General features: G+C 30.7%; 1 protein-coding gene across 2 annotated transcripts; it reads left to right on the top strand.

Annotated features, from left to right (window-relative positions):
- Positions 1 to 10,236: 10,236 nt before the first annotated feature.
- Positions 10,237 to 18,064, top strand: LOC126745095 (uncharacterized protein MAL8P1.12-like). Of its 2 annotated transcripts, none has more exons than XM_050452800.1 (5): positions 10,237 to 10,389; positions 10,491 to 10,695; positions 10,749 to 11,117; positions 17,277 to 17,387; positions 17,552 to 18,064. In XM_050452800.1, exons 1-5 carry the CDS (start codon positions 10,352 to 10,354, stop codon positions 17,972 to 17,974), a joined length of 1,146 nt encoding a protein of 381 aa, XP_050308757.1. In that variant the 5' UTR covers positions 10,237 to 10,351; the 3' UTR covers positions 17,975 to 18,064. The 2 variants fall into 2 exon arrangements, with proteins under 2 accessions (XP_050308757.1, XP_050308758.1); XM_050452801.1 differs by having other exon boundaries at positions 10,250 to 10,396.
- The last annotated feature ends 6,513 nt before the right edge of the window (positions 18,065 to 24,577 follow it).

The following is a 24,577-nucleotide window of genomic DNA, read 5'->3' as shown; positions in this document are numbered from 1 at the left end:
AAAGAAACAAAATAAAAAGTTGTATATATTATAGCATTTTAAAAACGTGTAAATTTTCATTTTAAAAACTTTTGCGTTTTATTGTGATTCTAGCAAGAACTTTTTTATATATTTTGCAAAATTCTATTTTTTGACATATTTTTAGTATTTGTTGAGAGACTATTTTATAACATTATGGCATTATACAGAGTAATTTTCAACCTATGCGCATAAACTTGGGAAATGATAGCTGATGAGTAATAATGAAAAAAAATATAGTAAAATATTTTTAGTTTTGGAGATATTCATATTTTTTTAAATAAAAAACGTGTATTTTTTAACGTGTTTAATTTAAACTAATTTAAAGCAACTGTTCGAAATTGTTTCCATTATTTTTGATACAGACTTGAGCTCGTCGAATCCATGAAGACGTACATGCACGGGCCAAACCAGGCTGTAGACGAATTGCGTCACTGGCAGCGTTTATGCGATGTCGTAGCTCTTGCTCAGTATCAACTTCGTTTACATACACCATTGTTTTCATATGACCCACAAATAAAAGTCTAATAAATTAAGGTCAGGCGAGCGAGGGGGCCACCCAACTGGACCATCGCGGCCTATCCATCGTCCGGGAAACACACGATCTAAATGTTGTCGCACTGGTGGTGAAAAATGTGGTGGAGCACCATCACGAAGAAACTACATGTTCTGCCTAACGTTGAGATTCACATTTTCAAGGAGCACCGGTAAATTGTTGCGCAAAAATTCTAAATACCGAGCACCAAACGATTTTCCAGAATAAAAGGTCCGATGAGCATCCCGTTCAGAATTCCAGCCCATACATTTACAGAAAAACGTTGTTGAAAGTATGTTCTCCGTGTAATATGCGGATTTTCCAAAGCCCAGTAATGAGTGTTATGAAAGTTGAAAATTCCATTGCGCGTAAAATTTGCCTCATCCGTAACTAAAATGTTCATGGTAAAGTTTGGGCTTAACTGCTGGTGATGTAACAACCACTCACAAAAGTGTACTCGAAGCGGAAAATCCCTTGGAAGTAAAGCTTGTACCCTCTGCACATGAAACGGGTACAGCAACTCGTGCCTTAAAATTTGCCAACTTGTAGATTGCGATATTCCAAATCGCGCTGCAATTGTCCTAGTGCTAATTCCAGGTTGTTCTTCGATAACTTCTAAAATATCCTCCTCCAGATTTAGAATGTGCCTAGGTCTAATAGCTCCTCCATCTTGTCCAGGCCGCGGCCGCAAATTGCCTGCCACTGTATTCTGATGCGTTTCTCCGTAAACCAAAACCCTGTCGACAAGTTCTTTGTTTGTAAAAATCTGCGCCATTACATTTGACGCTTTTATTTTGTTCGTGTGAAAATAACGATCGAAAGCGATCACAGCCACCAACAAACTAAGTACTGCTAAAGATTCCAAACAACAAATTCCAAATATTATGACTTGTTTACTATCAGTTATTAATAAACAAAATAAGTCCGTCTGATACACGTTCTGTTGACATTTGTTTAACTTTATTTCGGAAACCAAAAATATTTTATTACATTTTTTTTTCATTATTACTCATTATTGATCTTCATCTACCATTTCCCAAGTTAAAAAGATACATAATATGATATTTTCGCCTGTTTGACATATTGAGAATTTGGTCATGTTGTGTCTATAGCTTCTGTAACTTTTGAATTTTTCTACAAAGTACACTAGAAATCGAGTTAGTATAAACAGCATCTCCATAATCAAAGAGAGATTACAAGGGATTCGCAGAGTAAATATTTAGTTTTTGAGGAAAGATATTTTTTTAAGTGTGAAATAGTTTTTAATCTAAGATATGCCAATTTCAATTTCTTATTGATATGACTTTCAAATCTTAGTTCGCAGTCCATAAACAATCCTAAATTTTTTACCTCATCCGTAATTGGTATAAAAACATTTTCAATTTTAATATTTAAATTGCCTTTGACAAGCTCTTTATTCTGATCATTTGAATGACAGATCGTCACTTGAGATTTAAAGATATTATTTAAATCAGTATTTATATTTAGTTCCGTCTGTTGAATATTATTAAAGTTTAAAGGTAAATACAGTTGAGAGTCATCTGCATACTGAGGAATTTGAGAGTGTTTTAGTGCCTCGTTCCTGTCAGCAACATAAATTCAAAAAAGTAATGGTGATAGAATTGAACCTTGAGGAATGCCTTTTTCTATTTTGTTAAACTTTGATTTTAGAATACTGTTTTCATTTTTAATAACTACAAAACTTACCGTGAGTTGTTCGACTACTAATGTAGCCAGCGTCCAACAATTTATTGTATGTTTTTATTTTTCTTTTGTTTTAATTTTAGTTTATTCAATAATTGTTTTTGTATCAAAATATATTTGCAAGGTTGGCGAATATTCGATTGCTATTTGAAACGGGCTCGATTATTTCGATTTCATTTATATACCCTGTTAGGATGGTAATGTGTTTGAGGACCTTAAGATTAATTTTTTTTTTAAACAATGCTCAGATACCAATTAATATCCATTCAAAACATTACAATTAGTGCATAGAATAGTAGGCAATACCATATATCTATATACTTACTATTTAAGTAGTTTTGTTTTTATTTTAAGCTTTAGAACCTTATAATTACGTATATCTTTTTTTTAATAATATAAATTAATTATTATTTACATCAGAAGTGTTCTTTTCTTGAATCAAGAATACCTATTAAGTTTTAAAAGCCGAATATACTTCCTAAAAGAAAAATTCTATTTTATTTAAGATTCGCATATTATTAATTATTATTGACATGAAAGTGATCATTTATTGAATTAAGAACAACTATTGATGAATACGTAAAAAATGAATATTCCTTGTGGAAGAAAAATTATATTTCAATAGAGCTTATATCAAGATGATTCGTATTGATCTTTAACTTTGCAAACATATTGATATTTTTACACATTACATTAATATAATAATATAAATATAATATAACAAAAAAAATAAATAATAATAATATAAATTAAATTTCAACGATTATAGTGCTTTTCTTTGATTTGCCCCCTTCTGTCTTATTTTTTTTTAAACGAATTTAATTAGAAAATTAACAATTTTCATAAGTGCTACGTTTTAGTCTGAAATAAATTTAAAAAATATAATATTTTACGTTGAGTAAAAGAAAAACCTATGTAAAGTGGTCCCACCTAAAAGGTAGCATTTATTTAACAAGTCCTCAATTGTACGTTTGAGTTTCCTAATGTGCGTTGTAGGTCAATAAATCTTTTGTTATGCCTACATATAAAATCAATTTTGAATTTTCTGTTTATTTACATATTTAGTTCCTTTGATGAGTTATATTTTAGACAGATTTTTTAATACACTTCTCCCTTTTAGGATCATAAAATGAAAATGCAACGAATACATTTTTCCTATTACATATATACATATAAAATGTGAATCAGATTTGACATTCAGATTTATTTTATTGTTAAACTGACATTGACAAGAAAAAGCGGATTTTTTTTTCAAATTTTTTCAAATTTAGTTTAAACTCAACCGATAGTAAAGTTTTTAGTTTTATTATTGTTTTTTTACTTAATTAAAATCTTAAAGCAAGATACAAAAAAAATCTGATTAACCATATTCTTTAGGTCAAAATATATTATATTTCAAGTCATTTTTGACGTTCTACAATCATTATTATATGTTATGTAAATAAGACTCTTCTAAAATATAACATAATTTACTTTCACCAGCGCAGTTTGGCTTTCGAAAAGGAAGTTCCACTGCTGATGCACTCAGGGTAATGGTAGACTACCTGGTTGATGCATTTGAGGAGGGCCAGACAGTGGGTGCATTTTTCTGCGACCTCTCAAAAGCGTTCGACTGTGTCTCGCATAATATTTTGTTGAGCAAGTTGGATTTTTGGGGTATTTGCCTAGAACTTATCCAGTCCTACCTTTGTGAGCGTCAGCAGATGGTGACTTGTGGAGAAAGAACATCCTCCATACTTCCAATAACAACAGGGCTGCCTCAGGGATCAATCTTGAGTCCTCTTCTGTTTTTACTTTATGTAAATGAATTACCCGCCTACTTCTCAGAGGTGATATCTGTACAATATGCGGATGACACAACTCTTCTCAGTCGGCATTCAGATCTGATTTCCTTACAGAATGGAACTAGTGCAACTCTTCACAAGTTAAAAGTATGGTTTGCTGACAATAATCTATGCTTGAATCTAAATAAAACAGAGGTGGTTAATTTCTCTTTAAGGGAAAGACATCAGAGAATAGACGCGATTAAATTTCTGGGTGTTTATCTAGATAATAAATTATCATGGAAGAGCCATATAATAGATCTGGCAAAAAAACTCTCGTCGGTTCTTTTTCTGTTGCGCAGAATTGTTCAATTGGCGCCTCCAGTAGTATGTAGAACGGCGTATATGGGACTTTTTTGATCAAAGTTGTCATATGGACTGTTATTTTGGCGTAACTCCGCTGACTGGCAGAGAGCATTTAAGTTGCAAAAATCGGCACTCAGAATTCTAGAAAACAAAAAACCAATAGACAGTTGTAGACCTTTATTCAAAAATTTAAAAATCATGACAATGCCTGGCCTATACATTCACCAATGTCTGATGTTTGCTAGAACACACTCTTTTAGATTTAGCACAGTAAATAGTAGGCACTTATATGACAGCATACATGGGGGAAATCTCTTACATCCACAACACCAGCTTAGTCTGACCCATAAGGAACTATATGACTAATGCCATAAAACTTTTTAATGCAATACTCGAAACCACAAAACAACTACATTTAAATAGATTTAAGCAAGTAACGAAAAACCTGATTTTGGAGATCTGTCCATACTCATTGGACGAATTCTACAATAGTCTTTAACCCAGTCTATCAAAATTTATCGAATATTATACTTTCATATCTGTATAACAAATGTTTCATACATACTTATTGTATTTTGTTTTATATTGTGAACAAAATGTAAGTTTTTTTTTATTTGCTATGTTCTGTAGGTAAAACTCTGATAGATTAATGTCTCCCTTTATGCACTGTATTATTGGCGTTTGACAGTCCATACTTTTTGACGATGCTAAGCTGTTGGATGTATATGAGCAAATAAAGAAGTATTATTATTATTATTATTATTATTAAAAATGCATTTTATAGAATTTTATTTAAGTCGTTAAAATATTATTTCAATTTGATGAAAAACATCAAATTGGAAGAGATACATCGAGAAAGTGTTATATTTTCACATAGAAATATTTTGTCTCAATATTAACAAATACATGGTTAAAGGTCTTAGAGCATTGACTTTGTTAATTTGCAACACATTTATTAACTTTTTCCATAAAATATTGTCTGGAATCTTCCTCTGAAATATTTTCATATCATTATAGAATATCCTGTATTTTTTAAGTAAGTGCTTAAAATTTAATTTACTATTTCATTATGTAGTCATAGATGTGTCTGCCTATGATGTCTACTAATTTATTCCTTATATATTCATTTGGCACTCATGTTCTTTATAATAATTTAAAATTAGAGAGCCATAAGGAGCAGTTGTAAATAATGTATGAAAATCAAACTCAATGTCAATTCTGATGTTGATGTTGATGCAACATCACTGTTTTCAGCATCATCAGATATGGTATTTAAAATCTAAAATGTCAATTTATTATATGTTTTATCCTAAACTAATTTAATAATAAATTTAATTAACTATACCATAGGAATATTTTTTATAGATCTAAAACTTTAATCCTCAGTAGATTGGTTTCTTTTATACATTAATTACTGTCATTAATACAACGTTATTTTTAAATTTATAATTTAGGTAATTTGGTTCATTTTAATTTAATTTATCCTATAATTTGGTCTCCATATCCGTACATTAATAAAATAACATATAGGTCAAGCTTCTTATTTCATTATGGATTAGAAGCGTATAACAACGTAAGTATAGGTAACAAAAAGTCTTATTAACCTTAAAAAAATATTTATTCTCTTATACGGTAGGTATACCATATAATATACGTGGACTCTTTAATTCATAAAAAAATGTTATTTTATTCAAGGGTTTTAGAAATATTTTTAAATTCGAGAACACTCTACATTTTGAACTACAAAATTTAAAAAATTTTACATAAATAAGGTGCTTTTATCGCAACTCGCCATTTTTAAGACAAATACTTTTGAAAATTTCGTTATAAATTAATTTTTTTATTTAATAATATAGAATTTTTATGAAATACCATAAAATTTCTCTCGCATCCAAGGAAGATGTGAGCTTTTCACACCCTTAGATATAGATTTAGAACACAACCATATTTGCCCTATATAATGCAAAATAAATTTATTAAATCAGTACATTTTTAAGAAAACACTTACGTGTCAAATAATGCGATATACGCGACTAATTTATTTTGATTAATAGTACCAGTTAACTCTTATTATGGCCACACTTTACATAATATAACCGTCATAAAGAATATTAGCAGCGAATCGCTTTCCGGTTGCCACTTTTTAATAATGCCCTCCAAATTCTTTAAATAGCTTTTTTATTTTATTAAAAAAGTCTGTTTTATAAGTGGAGTGAACTATTTATATTACTATATGAAAGATTTTTTTTGAAAAAACATTTGCCTTATTATAGCATGCTTTAGATACCATGCTGACAAATAAAAAAAAAACGTTATGACCTGTTTTTTTAAGCAAGCGGTTTTTTTATCATAAATATAATACAAACAAAATAAATACATGCAAAACTTATTATAAACTTTTTATAAAATGTCAATAAAAATAAACACAATAGGCAATAACAGTAAATTAATTAAATACAGAATGAATGTGCAATTCATTTACTAAAAAAAACTAAATAATATATTTTCTATTTTAAGACATAAAAAGAGCCAGTCTGTGTGTAATACCCAAAAAGTTATCCTAGAAAAAAATTCTCCACTACGTACAAGGCTTTTTCCAGAAAGTACGCCTTCAAAGCATTATGAAATCGAGGAAAAGAAGTAATTGATTTAATTTCCAAAGGCAAATGATTATGCATTTTTTTGGCTCTGTATAGAATAGAGCTTTTTACTAACTCGGACCGAGGGCTTTGCAGATAAAGATCATGCACTGCGTTGCGAAGTGAATAATTGTGAGACGGTCTACTTGGCATTTCTGACTTATGTTTGCGTACTAAGCAAATAGATTCCAATATGAATAAAGAGGGAAGAGTAAGTATCTTATATTTTTTAAAGATGTCTTAACAGTGAGCTCTGCTATTAAGTCCAAGCAGATACCGAACTGCTCTCTTTTGGAGTTTAAAGATGCGCTCAAATTGAGTCACACCGCATGTGCCCCAGAATGGAAGGGCGTAACGTAGATGTGACTCAAAAAGGGCATAATAAACTGTTCTTGATGTTTGAAAACTTAATTCCCTGGAAACTGATCTTAAGGCAAAACATGATGAACTTAATTTTTTATATAAGGCATCAATATGCAAGTCCCATTTTAAGGAGTAGTCAACATTAAGTCCCAAGAACTTCACAGATTTAACGACGTCCAAACTGGTGTTGTTAAGTACAAAGGGTTGAATAGTAGTTTTATATGATAATACTTTAGTTTATGAGACATTTAGGCACAGAAGATAAGAATCGCACCACGATTTAATGGTAATTAACTCATTAGAAATAGTAGCATGTAGTGCCCTAGCATCCGGATTGCTCCATGTAAAGCTAGAGTCGTCAGCAAAAAGACAGATTTTGCCACTGATGTTAAGATTGGTCATGTCATTTATCAAGATCAGAAACAAAATAGGGCCCAGGACTGAACCTTGAGGTACCCCACATTCTATTGGCTTGCAAGAAGACTTCGTCGTATCAACCTTTACAAGCTGATTTCTGTAACTGAGATACGATTTAAACCACTCAAGGGGCGTTCCTCTGAACCCATATTCAATTTGATTCAATTTGTCAATTAAGATGTTATGGTTTACACAATCAAAAGCCTTGGAGAAATCACAAAAAATTGTTCCTGATGATTAATATTTATACTGGTGTAAACACTATTAAAGAGAGAAAACATAGCATCATTTGTGCACTTGTTACTCAAGAATCCAAATTGCTGAGGAGTAAGAATTTTATAATTAAACAAAAACGATAAGAGCCTTTTTTTGACCAATCGTTCAATGATCTTTGATAAAGTGGGAAGGAGTGCGATTGGGCGATAGTTTGAAGCTTGTTGTTTATCTCCTTCCTTATGCAAAGGAATAATTATTGCAGTCTTAAGGCAAGTAGGAAAGACTCCATTTTGGAATGACTTGTTAATTAAGTTTGTTAGATGGATTAAGGTGCAATTTGGCAGATTGGAAAACATTTTGAGAGTGAGCCCATCTGTACCAGATGATGATTTTTTTTTATTTCATTTATTGTAGTTTGAAGCTCTGTTGATACAATGGTGGTAAAAAAGAAGCTGTGTAAATTTTCATTTGGGAGATATGAACGAGGATCGTGAGAAGGTGTTATGGTAGCCATTAGATTTTTAGCTACATTAACAAAGTAGTGATTAAGGTCCTCAGGTGAAGTAGGGATAGTGCTAGATGAAGAAGTCTTATTTCTTAATTCATTTACAATAGACCATGTTTCTTTGGCAACATTACTTGATTCGATCATAAAAAGCTAAATGTTAATAAACAGTTATTGTATTGAGTTCGTTTTTCTAGCGCATTCGCCAAAGCGCATACGTCTAATTTGTACTCGAACAATTTGGGATATTCTGATATATGTACAATATGTAGATGCCTTATGCTTCCTTAAAATCGTTGAAAATAAAGTTGAAAGTTGGATAGTATTGAAATAAGAAATGAAGAATCTTTAGACTTTTTACCATAAAAACATGTGGTTCTCATATGCAAAAAAGGCATTTAATGTGTGTGTAAGTAGCAGATTTAATTTGTAGAGTTTAAAGGCCTAGCAATAATTAGTGCTTGCTTTTTTATGCATCAATGTTTGTCTAAAATAAATTGTTCTCTTTATTAATGAAATCTCTTGTATAAACCTAATTTAACATTCATTAAACCTTAACTGAAAATTACACCTTGTCAAAAGCTTTACTAAAGCCTAAATAGATTGTATGTACGTTATCTTGCAGTCGAATTTATTTTTAATGCAAATTATTAGTTTAGTATTGTAACTATTTAATAGGAGTAAACAGAAGAAAAAGTAAATTTTTCTGTTTTTTTTTTAAATTATATTAATGGCTTGATTTAATTAAGGTGATTATAGAAATACCATTCATGATATCAAAAATTGGTTGAATTGAAATGAGTACCATAGGCTTAATTTTAAAACAACAATTTAATTTTATGAAAAAAGAGAATCTTTAAATTTAAACTTAACAATTAATAAATCGGTATAACCTCCTGGGAACTAGCGTACATTTAAAGGGACATGCCTGTTTTATGTTTCCAGTTTTGTTAATTAATTATTTAAGCAGCTTAGGCTGCTCCTACATTGGAAGCGGAATTTCTTCAGACTTGACGGTCTGAGCGGGTCTGAATGGGTCTGATGAAAACAAACACAAAGGCGCCGTATTCCCTCCTACACTAGAGCCAGTTGTCGTGTTGGGAAGGAGCGACGGGTCTGAACTAGTCTGACAAAAACCAAAATAGTTTGTTTTTCTCCCAGTTGGTTCGTATTTGGTGTTCCCATTTGGCTCGTGTTTATAAATCATAATAATTGTTGTTATAATGGTAGACAAAGTAAACTTGATTGAGTTAGTGCGTGAGAGAGTGGCTTTGTGGGACCAGAGGGACAAAAATTACTACAACTAAAAAAGAAATAATAGCTAGAAATGAGTACCATGTTAATGGGTTTATCACAATTTTTAAGAGGGTCAAGTTGGGTTGGCTTCTATTAAATATCAAAAACATTTTTCAGGATTAAAATTAATTTAAATTTATAAATTCTCTACCCGTCTGTCTCTCTTTCTCTCATGGAGCTTGTAATGAAGCTTCTTGGTTTTCGTATTAAACTAGAACTAATTAAATTGTAACATGAGTTTTTAATATATCTAAATCTTTATAAAGCCTGTGACAATATCACTAGTAGGTATTTGCAGGAATGTTCATCCAGTCCAGTGTTGATGTTTGATCCTACTATCAGGATACTGCAAGATTTAATTAAGAGAAGCATATGATTACATCGTTATAACCTGAACATTCTCCAAACCAAATTTGACTATTGTGTCAAAATAAAAAAATTCAAAATTCACATAAGTGACTGAAAAACAAAGAAAAAATACAACATTCAAAGGAAAAATAAACTAAACTAGCAAATTAGCGAAAAGTAAATGAAAAAAATCCTAAAGTCTCCCAACGAGCTTGTCAGGTAAACCGTAAGTACTGTATAAAAATTTTCAAAAAGAACATCGTAATTTTCAAAAAAAAATCTCAGAGGGATTAGGGGTTACTTTGATAAAACGATTATAGGCGAGTGTTATCCAGGACGTCATCAACCGTTTCTCAACCATCAACTTCCAAAGAGACCACCAGCACGTCAACAATCAGCAAGAAGAAGAAGAAGTCTATGTCCGAGGAGGAACAGTTGAGTGCAGAAATACGAGCCCTAAAGTTGCAAATTGAAAATTTAAAAGCCGCCATTGGAGCATTACAAAATGAGACCGAGAAGAAGGAGGCAATAAGAATAAATAAAACATCTTTACGTACTAAAGAGAGATTTTTTTTCAGGTAGCCATAGCAAATATAGCAAGAGAGAAAGAGAAGATCACCATGGAGCTGCTAAGGCAAAAACGTTCAAACAACAACCTGAACAAGCAACTGGAAGAGGAACGGAAATTTTACTTCAAAGAAAAAGAACAGTACTGCGAGGAAATGAACGAATTCAAGAAACTAAAACGGGTCCTGAGTACCGCCAGTACGAGCAAAAAGGAGGCGAAGACCAGCGAACAGTACCAAAGGGAAATCGAGAAAATTAAACGTACATTAAGTGAGACCTTGGAGGCCAATTATAATTTAAGCATTAAGTTTTTAAGGATGAAGAATACGAAAACTTGTTTGAAAACCGAGTTGAAGACCACGAAGTTAGAACATGAGAAGGTATTAACCAAATTCTTCTTCATGGGTAGAATTTCCATTTTATTCTTGTCTCAGATGCTCTTCAAAATGTTCTCTTTGTAATGGGTTAGTCTTATCCAGGATTATCGATTTGAATGCTTCATAATCTCCTTCTGATCGATCAACATTTTTCTTTCCTCTGAAAAACTGCTAAGAAAAAAAGAAAGAGCATGCGCGGGTGACATCTTAATTGTAGAGGCCTTACCAGAATTTATGAGCAGGTGCTGGATCAAGAACTAACATAACTATCCATAGATCAATTAATCAAAGCAGAATGATTAGATGAAGGTCCACTGTAATTTATAGTGTCAATTAAAACCAGAAAAGCTTGAATATGATTTGAAATAGAAAAATTACTTGGATATTATCAAATTTAATTTGAAAACAACCTACTGCAACCTAAAGTACTTTTTTGAAATAAAAATACATATCTTTGGCTCTATGAACGTTAAAATATTGAAATTTCATCTATAAGTTCTAAATGCGTTGCGCTTGATGAATTCGTCGAAATTTTTTTAGTTTAGAACTCTTAAAAGGCTCCATACAGTCCTAAAGTCAAAAATTTACAAAATATAAATTTTTGTAAATAAATTCTGAAAAATAGAGGTTTTTCAAACTCTTAACGGTACTTGATTAAGAAAAAAAACAGTTTCATTATTTACCATTTAAGTCCCTATAACCCAAATTTTTATGAGCCATTCATGGAAGGTAATAATGAACTTTTCCCAAGAAGATTTGACTCAAAAGTTTCCCTACTTAAAAGGCCCTTAATATATTTCAATTTTCGCGTTATTCATTTATCCTCAAAGTCAAAGGAGAGTTTTAACGTGTCGAAGATTCTTAAAAATGTCTCTTGTATTCGTATTATGATTACGTGTAAACGCACTTTCGTTTTAACACTATAATTGCCAACAAAAGAAATATTAATACATTTTCTGAAGTTGGCAATAATATCGGTCGGTTGTGAAAAAAATTAATAACAAAGAAAGATGTTGACATTTGATGTGACAACTGCAAAATGTTGACTACTAGAATCCGAAATATTTGGTTGCCAATAACAGACGCTCCTGGAATAAAAATTCTATTTATTTGATTTTAGTGAATAAATTTTTCAAAAAAGCATATAAAGATACTCATAATAGTCCATAAATTAATAATTGCAAAAAACGAATTGCTAGAACCCAAGATATTCACTTGCAAATTAGAGACAAGTTATGATGCCTTTAACAGGAACTCCTGGAATAAAAATTCAATTTTTTTGACCTTTAGTGAATAGATTGCAGTTATTTCTTCAAAAAACGTATAAAAGTCTTTAGAGTAGTCCATAAATTCATAATTGCCAAAATATAATTGTTAGAACCCAACATATTCACTTGCAAATTAGAGACAAGTTATACTGCTTTTTACAGGCACTCCTGGAATAAAAATTCTATATTCAAGACATTTAGTGAATAGATTGTAGTTATTTCTTTAAAAACGAATATCAAAGTCCACATAATAATCCATAAATCAATAATTGCAAAAATCTAATTGCTAGAACCCAAGATATTCACTTGCAAATAAGAGACAAGTTATGATGGCTTTTACAGGCACTCCTGAAATAAAAATTCCATATTCTTGATATATAGTGAATAGATTGTAGTTATTTATTTAAAAAAGAGTATAAAAGTCTTTAGAGTAGACGACAAATTTATAATTGCAAAAATCTAATTGCTAGAACCCAAGATATTCACTTGCAAATAAGAGACAAGTTATGATGCCTTTTACAGGCACTCCTGGAATAAAAATTCTATATTCATGATATTTAGTGAATAGATTGTAGTTATTTCTTCAAAAAAGAATATAAAGCTCCTTAGAATAATCCATAAATCAATAATTGCAAAAATCTAATTGCTTGAACCCAAAATATTTATTTGCAAATAAGAGACAACTAATGATACATTTTACAGGCACTCCTGGAATAAAAATTCTATATTTATGACATTTAGTGAATAGATTGTAGTTATTTTTTTAAAAAAGAATATAAAGGTCCTTGGAATAGTCTATAAATCAATAATTGCAAAAATCTAATTGCTTGAACCCAAGATATTCACTTGCAAATAAGAGACAAGTTATGAAAATTTTTTTATCTTTTCCATTTATTCGATTTTTATTTATCATTTTATTCTAGGCATTTGACGCAATTCTTTAAATTTGACGATAATTTAAATTAATTTACATTTTGGCAGTCATTTTTTCTTCGGGCTTTTGATTCCGCAATTTTAAAGTCTTCCATGAATTGGAAAAAAAAATATGTAGGAATTCAATTTTGCAACGTAATTGCCACTGTTTTTTATCCATTTGACTTACTTTATCTTTAAAAAGTAGTTTTTATTGCAGCATTATTTTATTCCGGGCATTTAGAGTCTTCCATAAATTGGAAAAATACACATATATTTGGGGAATTCACTTTTTGTTTTTATTCCAGGCATCCCACGTAATTTTGTAGGTATTTCCATGTATTTCATTATATATTTGACCTACTTTTGAGTCTTACAAGTACCTACTTATTGTCATTCTGAATACAGATAAACCCTTATATATTCCCTGAGTTGTACAGCATGTGTTGTCGCTGCTTGTATTTCAGAAGGATCTTTTTAACCAATGCAATGCCTTTTATAGACACTCCTGGAATAAAAATTCTATATTCTTGACATTTAGTGAATAGATTGTAGTTATTTCTTCCAAAAGAATATAAAGATCCTCAGAATAGTTCATATATTAATAATTGCAAAAATCTAATTGCTAGAACCCAAGATATTCACTTGCGAACAAGAGACAAGTTATGATGCCTTTTACAGGCACCCCTGGAATAAAAATTCCATTTTTTTCACTTTTAGTGAATAGATTATAGTTATTTCTTCAAAAAAAGGGTATAAAAGTCTTGAGAGTAATCCATAAATTTATAATTGCAAAAATCTAATTGCTTGAACCCAAGATATTCACTTGCAAATAAGAGAAAAGTTATGATGCCTTTTACAGGCACTCCTGGAATAAAAATTCTATATTCTTGACTTTTAGTGATTATATTGTAGTTATTCAACGTAATTGCCACTGTTTTTTATCCATTTGATTTACTTTACCTCTCAAAAGTAATTTTTATTGCAGCATTATTTTATTCCGGGTATTTAAAGTTTTCCATAAATTGGAAAAACACACATATATTTTGGGAATTCACTTTTTCTTTTTATTCCAGGCATCCCACATAATTTTGTAGGTATTTCCATGTATTTCATTATATATTTGACCTACTTTTGAGTCTTACAAGTACCTACTTATTGTCATTCTGAATACAGATAAACCCCTATATATTCCCTGAGTTGTACAGCATGTGTTGTCGCTGCTTGTATTTCAGAAGGATCTTTTTAACCAATGCAATGCCTTTTATAGACACTCCTGGAATAAACATTCTATATTCATGACATTTAGTGAATAGATTGTAGTTATTTCTTTAAAAACGAATATAAAGGTCGTCAAAATAGTCCATAAATCAATAATTGCAAAAATCCGATTGCTAGAATCCAAGATATTTACTTGCAAATAAGAGATAAGTTATGATGCCTTTTACAGGCACTCCTGGAATAAAATTTTCTTTTTTTTCACTTTTAGTGAATAGATTATAGTTGTTTCTTCAAAAAAGGGTATAAAAGTCTTTAGAGTAATCCATAATTTCATAATTGCAAAAATGTAATGGCTAGAACCCAAAATATTTACTTGCAAATAAGAGACAACTTATGATGCCTTTTACAGACACTCCTGGAATAAAAATTCTATATTCATTACATTTAATGAATAGATTGTAGTTATTTCTTTAAAAAAGAATATAAAGGGCCTCAGAATAGTCCTAAAATCTATAATTGCAAAAATCTAGTTGCTAGAACCCAAGATATTTACTTGCAAATAAGAGACCACTTATGATACCATTTATAGGCACTCCTGAAATAAAATTTTCATTTTTTTCACTTTTAGTCAATAGATTATAGTTATTTCTTCAAAAAAGGGTATGAAAGGCTTTGGAGTAATCCATAAATTCATAATTGCAAAAATCTTATTGCTAGAACCTAAAACATTCACTTGCAAATAAGAGACAAGTTATGATGCCTTATATAAGCACTACTGGAATAAAATTTTAATTTTTTTCACTTCTAGTGAATAGATTGTAGCTATTTTTTCAAAAAGGTGTATAAAAGTCTTTAGAGTAGTCCATAAATTCATAATTGTCAAAATATAATTGCTAGAATCTAAGATATTCACTTGCAAATTAGAGACAAGTTATGATGGCTTTTACAGGCACTCCTGGAATAAAAATTCTATATTCATGACATTTAGTGAATAGATTGTAGTTATTTCTTTAAAAACAAATATAAAGGTCCTCATAATAGTCCATTAATCAATAATTACAAAAATCTAATTGCTAGAACCCAAGATATTCCCTTGCAAATAAGAGACAAGTTATAATGCCTTTTACAGGCACTCTTGAAATAAAAAATCAATTTTTCTGATTTTAGTGAATATATTTTAGTTATTTCTTTAAAAAAATAATACAAAGGTTTTTAGAGTAATCCGTAAATTAATAGCTACAAAAATCTAATTGCTAGAACCCAAGATATACAGTTGCAAATAATAGACAAGTTATGATGCCTTTTACAGGCACTCCTGGAATAAAAAATTCCATATTCTTGACTTTTAGTGAATAGATTGTAGTTATTTCTTAAAAAAGAGTATAAAAGTCTTTAGAGTAGATGATAAATTAATAATTGCAAGAATCTAATTGCTAGAACTCAACATATTCACTTGCAAATTAGAGACAAGTTATAATGCCTTTTACAGGCACTCCTGGAATAAAAATTTTATATTCATGACATTTAGTAAATAGATTGTAGTTATTTCTTTAAAAACAAATATAAAGGTCCTTAGAATAGTTCATAAATCAATAATTGCAGAAATCTAATTGCTAGAAACCCAGATATTCACTTGCAAATAAGACACAATTTATGACGCCTTTTACAAGCACTTCTGGAATAAAAATTCTATATTCATGACATTTAGTGAATAGATTGTAGTTATTTCTTCAAAAAAGAATATAAAGATCCTCAGAATAGTCCATAAATTAATAATTGCAAAAATCAAATTTCTAGAACTCAAGATATTCACTTGCAAATAAGAGACAAGTAATGATGTCTTTTACAGACACTTCTGGAATAAAAATTCTATATTCATGACATTTGGTGAATAAATTGTAGTTATTTCTTTAAAAACGAATATAAATGTCCTCATAATAGTCCATAAATCAATAATTGCAAAAATCTGATTACTAGAACCCAAGATATTCACTTTCAAATAAGAGACAAGTTATGATGCCTTTTATAGGCATTCCTGAAATAAAAATTCTATATTCTTGACTTTTAGTAAATATATCTTAGTTATTTCTTCAAAAAAGAATATAAAAGCCTTCATAGTACAAATTAACAATTTCAAACATTTGACTACTAGAACGCGGAGATGAAAACCAAGACTTACAACAATAACGTAGTCTGCGTGGACAAACCTCACCATATCTCAAAAACAAATCATAAATATTTCAAAAATTCTTGATGATTCTTGCAGAGGAAATTTGAGCGCATCCTACTGTCCTAATTTAAAAATTCTACCTCAGCTAGTTTCATTAGAAAAATAGGAAACTTTTCAAGGTATAATTTATAATAAAGATTTATAAATCTATTTACCGTACGACGAGGATTGCTTTGACAAACTTGGTCATATCTCAAAAACTAAACAAAAATATTCTCAAAATTCTTAATGGTTCTTACAGGAGACATTTGAGCGCACGTCACTGTCTAGGTTTGGAAACTCTATCCCAGCTAGTTTCATTGTAAAACTATGAAACTTTTTATAATCACTCTACACTACTGATGAATAGTAAAGAGAGACCTTTTCTCTATTAAATGATGTGTGGTATAAAAGCCTGTTCTTTTTATGCATCAAAGATAATTGGCTGAAATATAGATACAGATCTACACATTTAAAGCTGCTTGACATACAATCCCGTATATAGTGTTCAAAAGATATATATAAAACTAATAAAATATATTATCATTCTAGTTAGTAAATGACTACAAAACAAGAATTCACAGCCTATCTGAAGAACTAAACAATTTAATTCAGGAAAGATTGGACGAGCCCATTTCTTGCAGTAATAAAAAGTACCTACAGGTAAATTTATTATTTTATTTACTTGAGCATAAATGCCCTAAATGAGTCATTGATAATCTAAGGAAATTTTAATTTAACCTAGTTATCATGCTGCTCTTTCCTTAAAACAATACCAACTTAGAACAGCAAATAGTTCGTAAAAGAAACATTTCAATTGATTTTAGTTGGTGAAGCAGAATAGCTGCCTGGTCTACGAAAACTTGTGCCTCCAACTGGAAGTGGACAATTTACGTATAAAATGCGAGAAGTTGAAGTTAGAAAAGAAAAAAAGCGAAAGCAACCATAAGTTGGGCCACATTCAAAGTAAAACTCCAAAAACCGTTCGGATCGAAAAACAGCAGGAGCGTGAGGAAGAAAAACCGGAGAAAGACTTGTCCAATGTAGAGAAAATCTACGAGCGTCATCAGCTACCGGGAGTACCACACATAACATTTCTAACTGAGTATAATGAGCGAGAAAGGGATAGAAAGTATGAACCCCCACAGATACCAAGCGTCCAAGAAAAAATCCCTAAACAGGAAAGTTCCAGATTAATTAGGGTCCATTCATCTCCTGACATATCGCACTCACCAAAACCAACCAAATAAATAACATTCCAGCTTCTGTTTATAACATTTCATTTGTTAAGGTTGAATTTGTTGAAGTTTTAAATAAATAATTGCATTATGTCTTTTTTATATATGCCTATAGTGTGGTTATAGTAATCTCCATGAAAGCAATTTGTTTATTTCCTGTTTAAATAAATCCTAAATAATAATAATTAGTAAGAGTAAACTTTAAATTTCCCGCCCTTTAATGCTCTGCGCTTGCCCACAGATGACAGCGATCTCTTACTGTCATTTGTTATAAGACAGCTGTCAAAGAATATCTTTCCTTCCTCTTCTTCTTCTTTCTTATTACTGTGTGATTTAGGAATTATAGCAACCGATTTTTGACCAGGCTTAGATCTTAAATTATTATTAATTAATGCAAAGACGAAAGCGAAGGTCACTGTTCACACAGAATATTTCGTACAGAAATCTTACATAGAGTAAAAAAGAAGAAGAAGAAGAAGACATTTTAATATGAAACCTCCTCTGTCAGCTGTCAAATGTCAATTCTTAACTCTAATGAAAAGGCGGTACACACACAGAAACTATAAACCCAGCTTGAAATTTTAAAATATTAATTAATACAAAGGCGAACACTTCAGGACTTTTAACGCTTTTGGAGCATGGAGTAAAAAAGAAGAAGAAGAAGAAGGCAGCGTCGTCTGTCAGCTGTCAAATATTCTTTAAGGTCTTGAGCCTAAGGAAAAGGCAATTAATTAGCAATCGGCGGCAATTTTAAATTGTACTTTGACTAATTCGAGAGTAAAGGATGAACATTCTTTAGAAAAGTTCAGACTTAGGCAACCGATTAAACTGAAGTTTTTGTCTTGGCCACACAGTAAAAAGAAGAGGAAGATAACTGATGAAATTGTTCTGTCAGCTGTCAAATGTCAGTCTAGTGATTGGATGGAAATTATGTACGGATTTTCGTATATTCTTTATAAAAACTCTCTAATTAGTAAGAAAAAAATTAAAAACTTCACGCCCTTTACTTTGCGTACTTTGTCGCCTGTAAATTTTTTCGTGATAAATGTCATTTGACAGCTACACTGTCATTTGTTATTAGACAGCTGTCAAAGAATATCTTTCCATGGTCTTCTTTCTCTTCTTCTTCTTTTTTACTACTGTGTGATTAATGAATTATACTAAGCGATTTTTGACCAGGCTTTGATCTAAAATTATTAATTAAAACAAAGACGAAAGCGAAGGAAATAGTACTTAGAGCACTAAATGAACAGAGCTTTTGGCTCATAGAGTAAAAAAAGAAGAAGAAGACATTTTAATATGAAACGTCCTCTGTGCAAGCGGCGGGAATTTTAAAATGAATTTTTACTAATTCGAGAGTAGGGATGAAAAAGGTCTTTAAAAAAGTTAAGACTTAGGCAACCGATTAAACTGAATGTCTTGTCTTGGCCACTCAGTAAAAAGAAGAGGAAGAAAACGAAAGAGATTGTTCTGTCAACTGTTAAATGTCATTCTACCTCTAGTGATAAGATGGAATTTTTATATAGTGTCTTGTCTATTCTTTTCATTATAATTTATAAAAAAAATCTCAAATTAGTAAGAATACATTTTAAATTGCCCGCCCTTTGTTGCCTTGTCACCAGTACTATAAAATCATTCACATGAAATGTCATTTGACAGTTGTCATTGTCATTTGTTATTAGATAACTGTCTGAGAATATCGCTCTCTTCTTCTTTATTACTGTGAACTATATTAACCGATTTCAGACCAGGGTGAAATTTTAAATTATTAATTAAGACGACGATGAAGACTTGCGGTTACTTTTTATATAGAAGTTACTTAGAGAGCTAGAGGGTCAAGAAGTAAAAAAGAAGAAGAAGACAATTTAGCAAACGGCGGGAATTTTAAAATTCGACGAATAAAACTTCTCCGGGGAAAGTCATTTTTAAGATTATTTTTCACAGGCAACCATAGCCAAGGTGTTTAATTTTTTTCTTAAAAACTATTGGTTGGACAACAAAAATTATTAAAGCCAAAGTTTGAATGGGCATCAAATGCAATAGGAAGAATTTTTTGAAGCCTAACAGTTGTACGGAGATTTGAAAAAAAAAAGTTTTTCCTTACTTTCTCAAAAACAATTGGTAATATGAAAAATTTTCTGAAATCTTAATAAAAAATAGAATAAATCATAAAATTTGAATTATAGAAGATTTTTGAACAATTGAAAAAATTTTAGGAGAAAAATAAAAAAAATTATTTGGAAATTTTAATGTTTTTTAATAAATTGATTAACTGCTCAAAAAGTTTCGAAGAAGTCTTATAAGAGATTTTTGAAAAATGTACTAAACAAAGGTTTACTCAAATTCCCCAAAAAAGTCTTCAAAAAGTCCAATATTAATAATTGTGTTTTTTATTTATTTTTTTTAACCTCTCGGGAATATAGAAAATTTTCTTTTAATATTGAAATCCCAATCAAAAATAGAATAAATTATAAAGAATAACATTGAGCTGTAAATTCATAAATAAAAGAGTTATGGAAGATTTTTAAAAAAGTTGGAAAATTATTAGATGAAAAATTTGAGAAATTTTAATTTTTTTTTCATAGGTTGATTAATCGCTTAAAAAACGCCAAGAAAGTCTGATAAAAGTTTCTTGAAAAATTTACCAGAAAAAGGTTATACCCAATTTTTTCCAAAAAAGTCTTTTTTAAAAAATCCATAGGGACACTCATAGGAAAATGTTCACGATTGTGGTTTTTATTTTTTTTTTGGAAAACTATTAAATCTGTAATAAAATTAATAAAACAAAAGTTGTTTAGAATTGTAATGCATATCAGATAAAATCGAAAAATAATTTTTAATTTCAACAGTCTTCCAGAAAATTGGAAAAAACCTCTGAATAATTGTTTTTCCTCATTTTCTAGAAAACTATTGAGAATATAGAACATTTTCAGGGGGGAATTAATCAATTTATAAAAAAATATCTGAAAATTTATTTTTCTAAATTAAAAATTATAATAATAATAATAATACGTCTTTCGATCGATTAAATCTTTTAATAGTTTAAGTCAGTTAAATAATTACACTTTCACTATTATTTAAAAAAAAAATAACCTAAATAAAAAATACTAAAAAAATTAAAACGACTTCAACTACTTGACACAAAAACCTGAATTACTTCAGCTATTAATTAGGCTTTAAATGCCCAAAAGAAATAATTAAAATTTGTATTTTCTTCTACGCACTTAAAGCCGTTTTCATTTAATTAGAGTCACTTGGCCATTAACAAGTTCTAATTTTAAAATTGAACCGACTTTATCTACCTGACAGAATAATGTTAATTACTTCAATTATTAATTAGGATTCAAATGCCGATACTTGAAGCCTTTTTTATTTAATTAGAGTCACTTAGTCATTAATAAGTTTTAATTTAATGTCTCAATTGCCTGGACGAGGTTGGAAACGATTTTAACTACTTGACACAAAAACGTTTCGAACCACTTAATAATTTCCGAAAAAAAATAATTTTTTATTAATTTAGTAAAACATTTATCATATTTTTTTGAAATTTTCCGAAACCTTTTATTTAAGCCTAAATGTTATTCTTTATGATTAGTTCTATTTTTGAGTAGGATTTCAATGCAATTTTTTTTTTTAAATTAGGAAAAACTGTTTGGAGGTTTTTCTTACAATGGAATTTTTGCCTCTTTGACTAGAAATTTTCGCACTTTTGTCCCTGACATTTGCCATAAGAAATTAATTGCTAGAAACCTTGAAATGTTGTCTCAGAAATCGATTCAGTCAAATCTAGTTTAATAATTAAAAAACGTAATGAAAATTAAAATTAATTCTATCCACTAATAAGGCAGTACAATATTCAGTTATTATTTTTAAAAGGTATTAAGTGTATTTAATTATTATGAAAGGTCCTTACTTATTATAATGAACATTTTTAAAAAAACATGGTGTTTCTGATACATCACGAAAAAAATCATCCAGGTAATGGTTCTTAAGAAACATCGATGCAATGTGCCTTTACAACATAAATAGTACCAAAACGGCATGTTTCTGGAATGTTTGATTGTTTGATTCTTAAAAAAATGACTGAAATACATTCATTAAAAGTCAAGAAAGTGAAATTCCTATGCCAGGAATACCTGTAAGAAACAAAATTTTCCTTTATCGGAACACCAGCTCTTTTAATTTAATTTTGAAATTATTAATTATGAACCCTTTGGGACCCAATTTTATTTTTAATGATTTTAAGGATGTTTTTGCGAGTTATGGTATTTTAAGAGATCATTTGACAATATATACTAGTTAAAATTAAAAAAATATATACAGGGAGAGCAAAAAATTGTGGGACAAATATATCCCAGCGGGATATAAAAAACACATTTTTGTATTTCAAAAATTTTTGTTTTTTTTTTATTCACAAAATGACAACCCGCAAAGGTAAGCATTTTAGGACGAATGATAATGCGCAAAACAATGCTTGCACAACCCTACATCGCACATTGCACAAATAGTAGTGGTTCTACGTTCTTTTTTCTGAAGAGCGCAATGAGCACAATTTCGCCGTCTCGATGCTTCTATTGGAAGGTGATCACCCACATTTTTCATTAATTTTGATCTCTTTGATGGCCTTCCACAACTGTTTCTTCGAAGTTTGACTGAAGTTTGCTGTTGTCCTTCTTCGATTAGATCCTCTGATGAGGTAAATAAAAATTCCAGTAAGGGTATCTTTTTTTGGGTACGACGTAAGTCATTATATATTACCCAGCTGTTAACAACAGCAATCATCAAAAGTCGATAAAATACTTTTTTTTCACCATTTGCATGATTTTCTGCCACTCATCTGATCAGCCAGATCCACACCACCCATGATTTCATTGTAGTATGCAATAGCAGTGGGACATGGTACGTCAACTCTCTGCCCAGTCTTGTCTTTTCTCTTCACGCAGGTCATATCAGGGGTATGGCAGTTACTCAAAAGAACAACCTGCTTTGTATCTTGCCATTTGATCGCAATAGAGTTTGTTTGATTTGATAAAAACTCGCATTCACCCCTAGACATTTTTCATTTTTCGACGAATTTTTTTGGTCTTTTCTTAATAATGGCTGTTCCCACAGCTATGTATTGGAGGGAATCCATCAAACAGACTGATGTAAAAAATCGATCAAAGGCCAGAACTACGTTTGGATTTTGTATAGTTTCACACAACAGTTTCGCCCAAACTTCCGCTCCTTTCAACGTCGTCCTTGCCGCAATATACTTTTGTATCGTATGTATATCCTGTTTTGGCATCACATCTAGACCATAATTTTATGCTTCTTTTCACAGGTTTTTGTGGCATATATTGTTTCAGTGAAGATCTTCCTTTGAAGACCACCATACTCTCGTCAATACGTTGACTTGTACTGTAAGATAGAAGCTCTTGTACATAGTAAATCTTACTGGCCCCTTCTGGCTTGACTGGATTATTGACATAAAGCTTGGATAGTAAAAACAAACACTCGTTTTTGGATATGGCCGATTTGATGGCATTGTTTCCCAAAGATGGATGCGATGACCAGTAATGGCGAAGTTTTGGCACCCTATTGAAACACATGTGCAGCCAATAGTAATCATAATCTCCCCTGCATCAGTGGAAGTCGCCTGCTTTTTTTATTTTCTTTGTAAATTTTGATTCGCTGGTTTGTAGACTCAGCAATAAAAGTAAATAAACTTCGAGGACAAATTTTAGTGAATATGTCCAGCGGGGAGGTATTTGCAGCAATTGAAGGATACATTAACTTTCATTTGGAATGCTAAGTCTTGGGACATAGGTATTTGTAGGTAATGACCAAATTATATTACCAGTTGTAACAGGAGTTTTAGCCTTTTGATCTGAATTTTCAGCAGAAATAACGCCACCGTTGGGTTGGGTTAGGTTCTCGTTTGCATCACTTTCAATGTCTCCACTATCTTCGTCCGAAGTATCCGAGGGCTGATACAACTCGTCGGACTCTTTACTATTAGGGAATGGGTCTTCTTCTGAGGAAGAGTCTTCATATGGGGATTGCATCTCTTTTCCGGATGACAACTCTTCTAAATTGTCAGCAAGATCTTGAGGCTCTGCCCTAGTCTACTTCTTTCTTGACATACTGTAAAATACCATTGGGATATAAATCACCCTATCAGAAAACCCACTGGGACACATATGTCCCATAGATATTACACCCAAAATGCAATAACCAAAACAAAAAAATCATCAAAATACTTTGCTATTATATATGCTGAACTGCGTTTACAGAATGACCTCCAAAAAGCGTGTCCATAGCGCCCAGCAGATGTTATGAAATGTATGCTGGGATTTATTTGTCCCATTGGGGCCGAAAGGGTTAAACTACTTAGACATTTTTAAAATGAAACTCTTTGTGTTTTGTTGGCACGCCAATATCTTGAGTACTAGTGGTTCAAGTTTTGCAATTATTGATTTATGGACTACTCTGAAGACTTTTACGTTCTTTTTTAAAAATATACCTAAAACCTATTCACTAAAAGTCAAGAATATAGAATTTTTAATCCAGGACTGCCTGTAAAAGGCATCATAACTTGTCTCTTATTTTCAAGTTGTGGTGCCTAATATGGCT

The sequence above is a fragment of the Anthonomus grandis genome, chromosome 15 (assembly GCF_022605725.1).
Source record: "Anthonomus grandis grandis chromosome 15, icAntGran1.3, whole genome shotgun sequence".
Lineage (NCBI taxonomy): Eukaryota > Metazoa > Arthropoda > Insecta > Coleoptera > Curculionidae > Anthonomus > Anthonomus grandis.
The sequence above is the reverse complement of the archived record's forward strand: the minus strand, read 5'-3'. Positions and strand labels throughout refer to the sequence as shown.

What these genes read in the sequence shown, in the direction of transcription:
- LOC126745095 (XM_050452800.1), top strand. Translation starts at nt 10,352, where the DNA reads ATGAAAAAAATCCTAAAGTCTCCCAACGAGCTTGTCAG. An exon ending in ATGAGACCGAGAAGAAGGAG is followed by an intron (nt 10,696 to 10,748) that starts GCAATAAGAATA and finishes ATTTTTTTTCAG; the next exon opens with GTAGCCATAGCAAATATAGC. An exon ending in GTAATAAAAAGTACCTACAG is followed by an intron (nt 17,388 to 17,551) that starts GTAAATTTATTA and finishes AATTGATTTTAG; the next exon opens with TTGGTGAAGCAGAATAGCTG.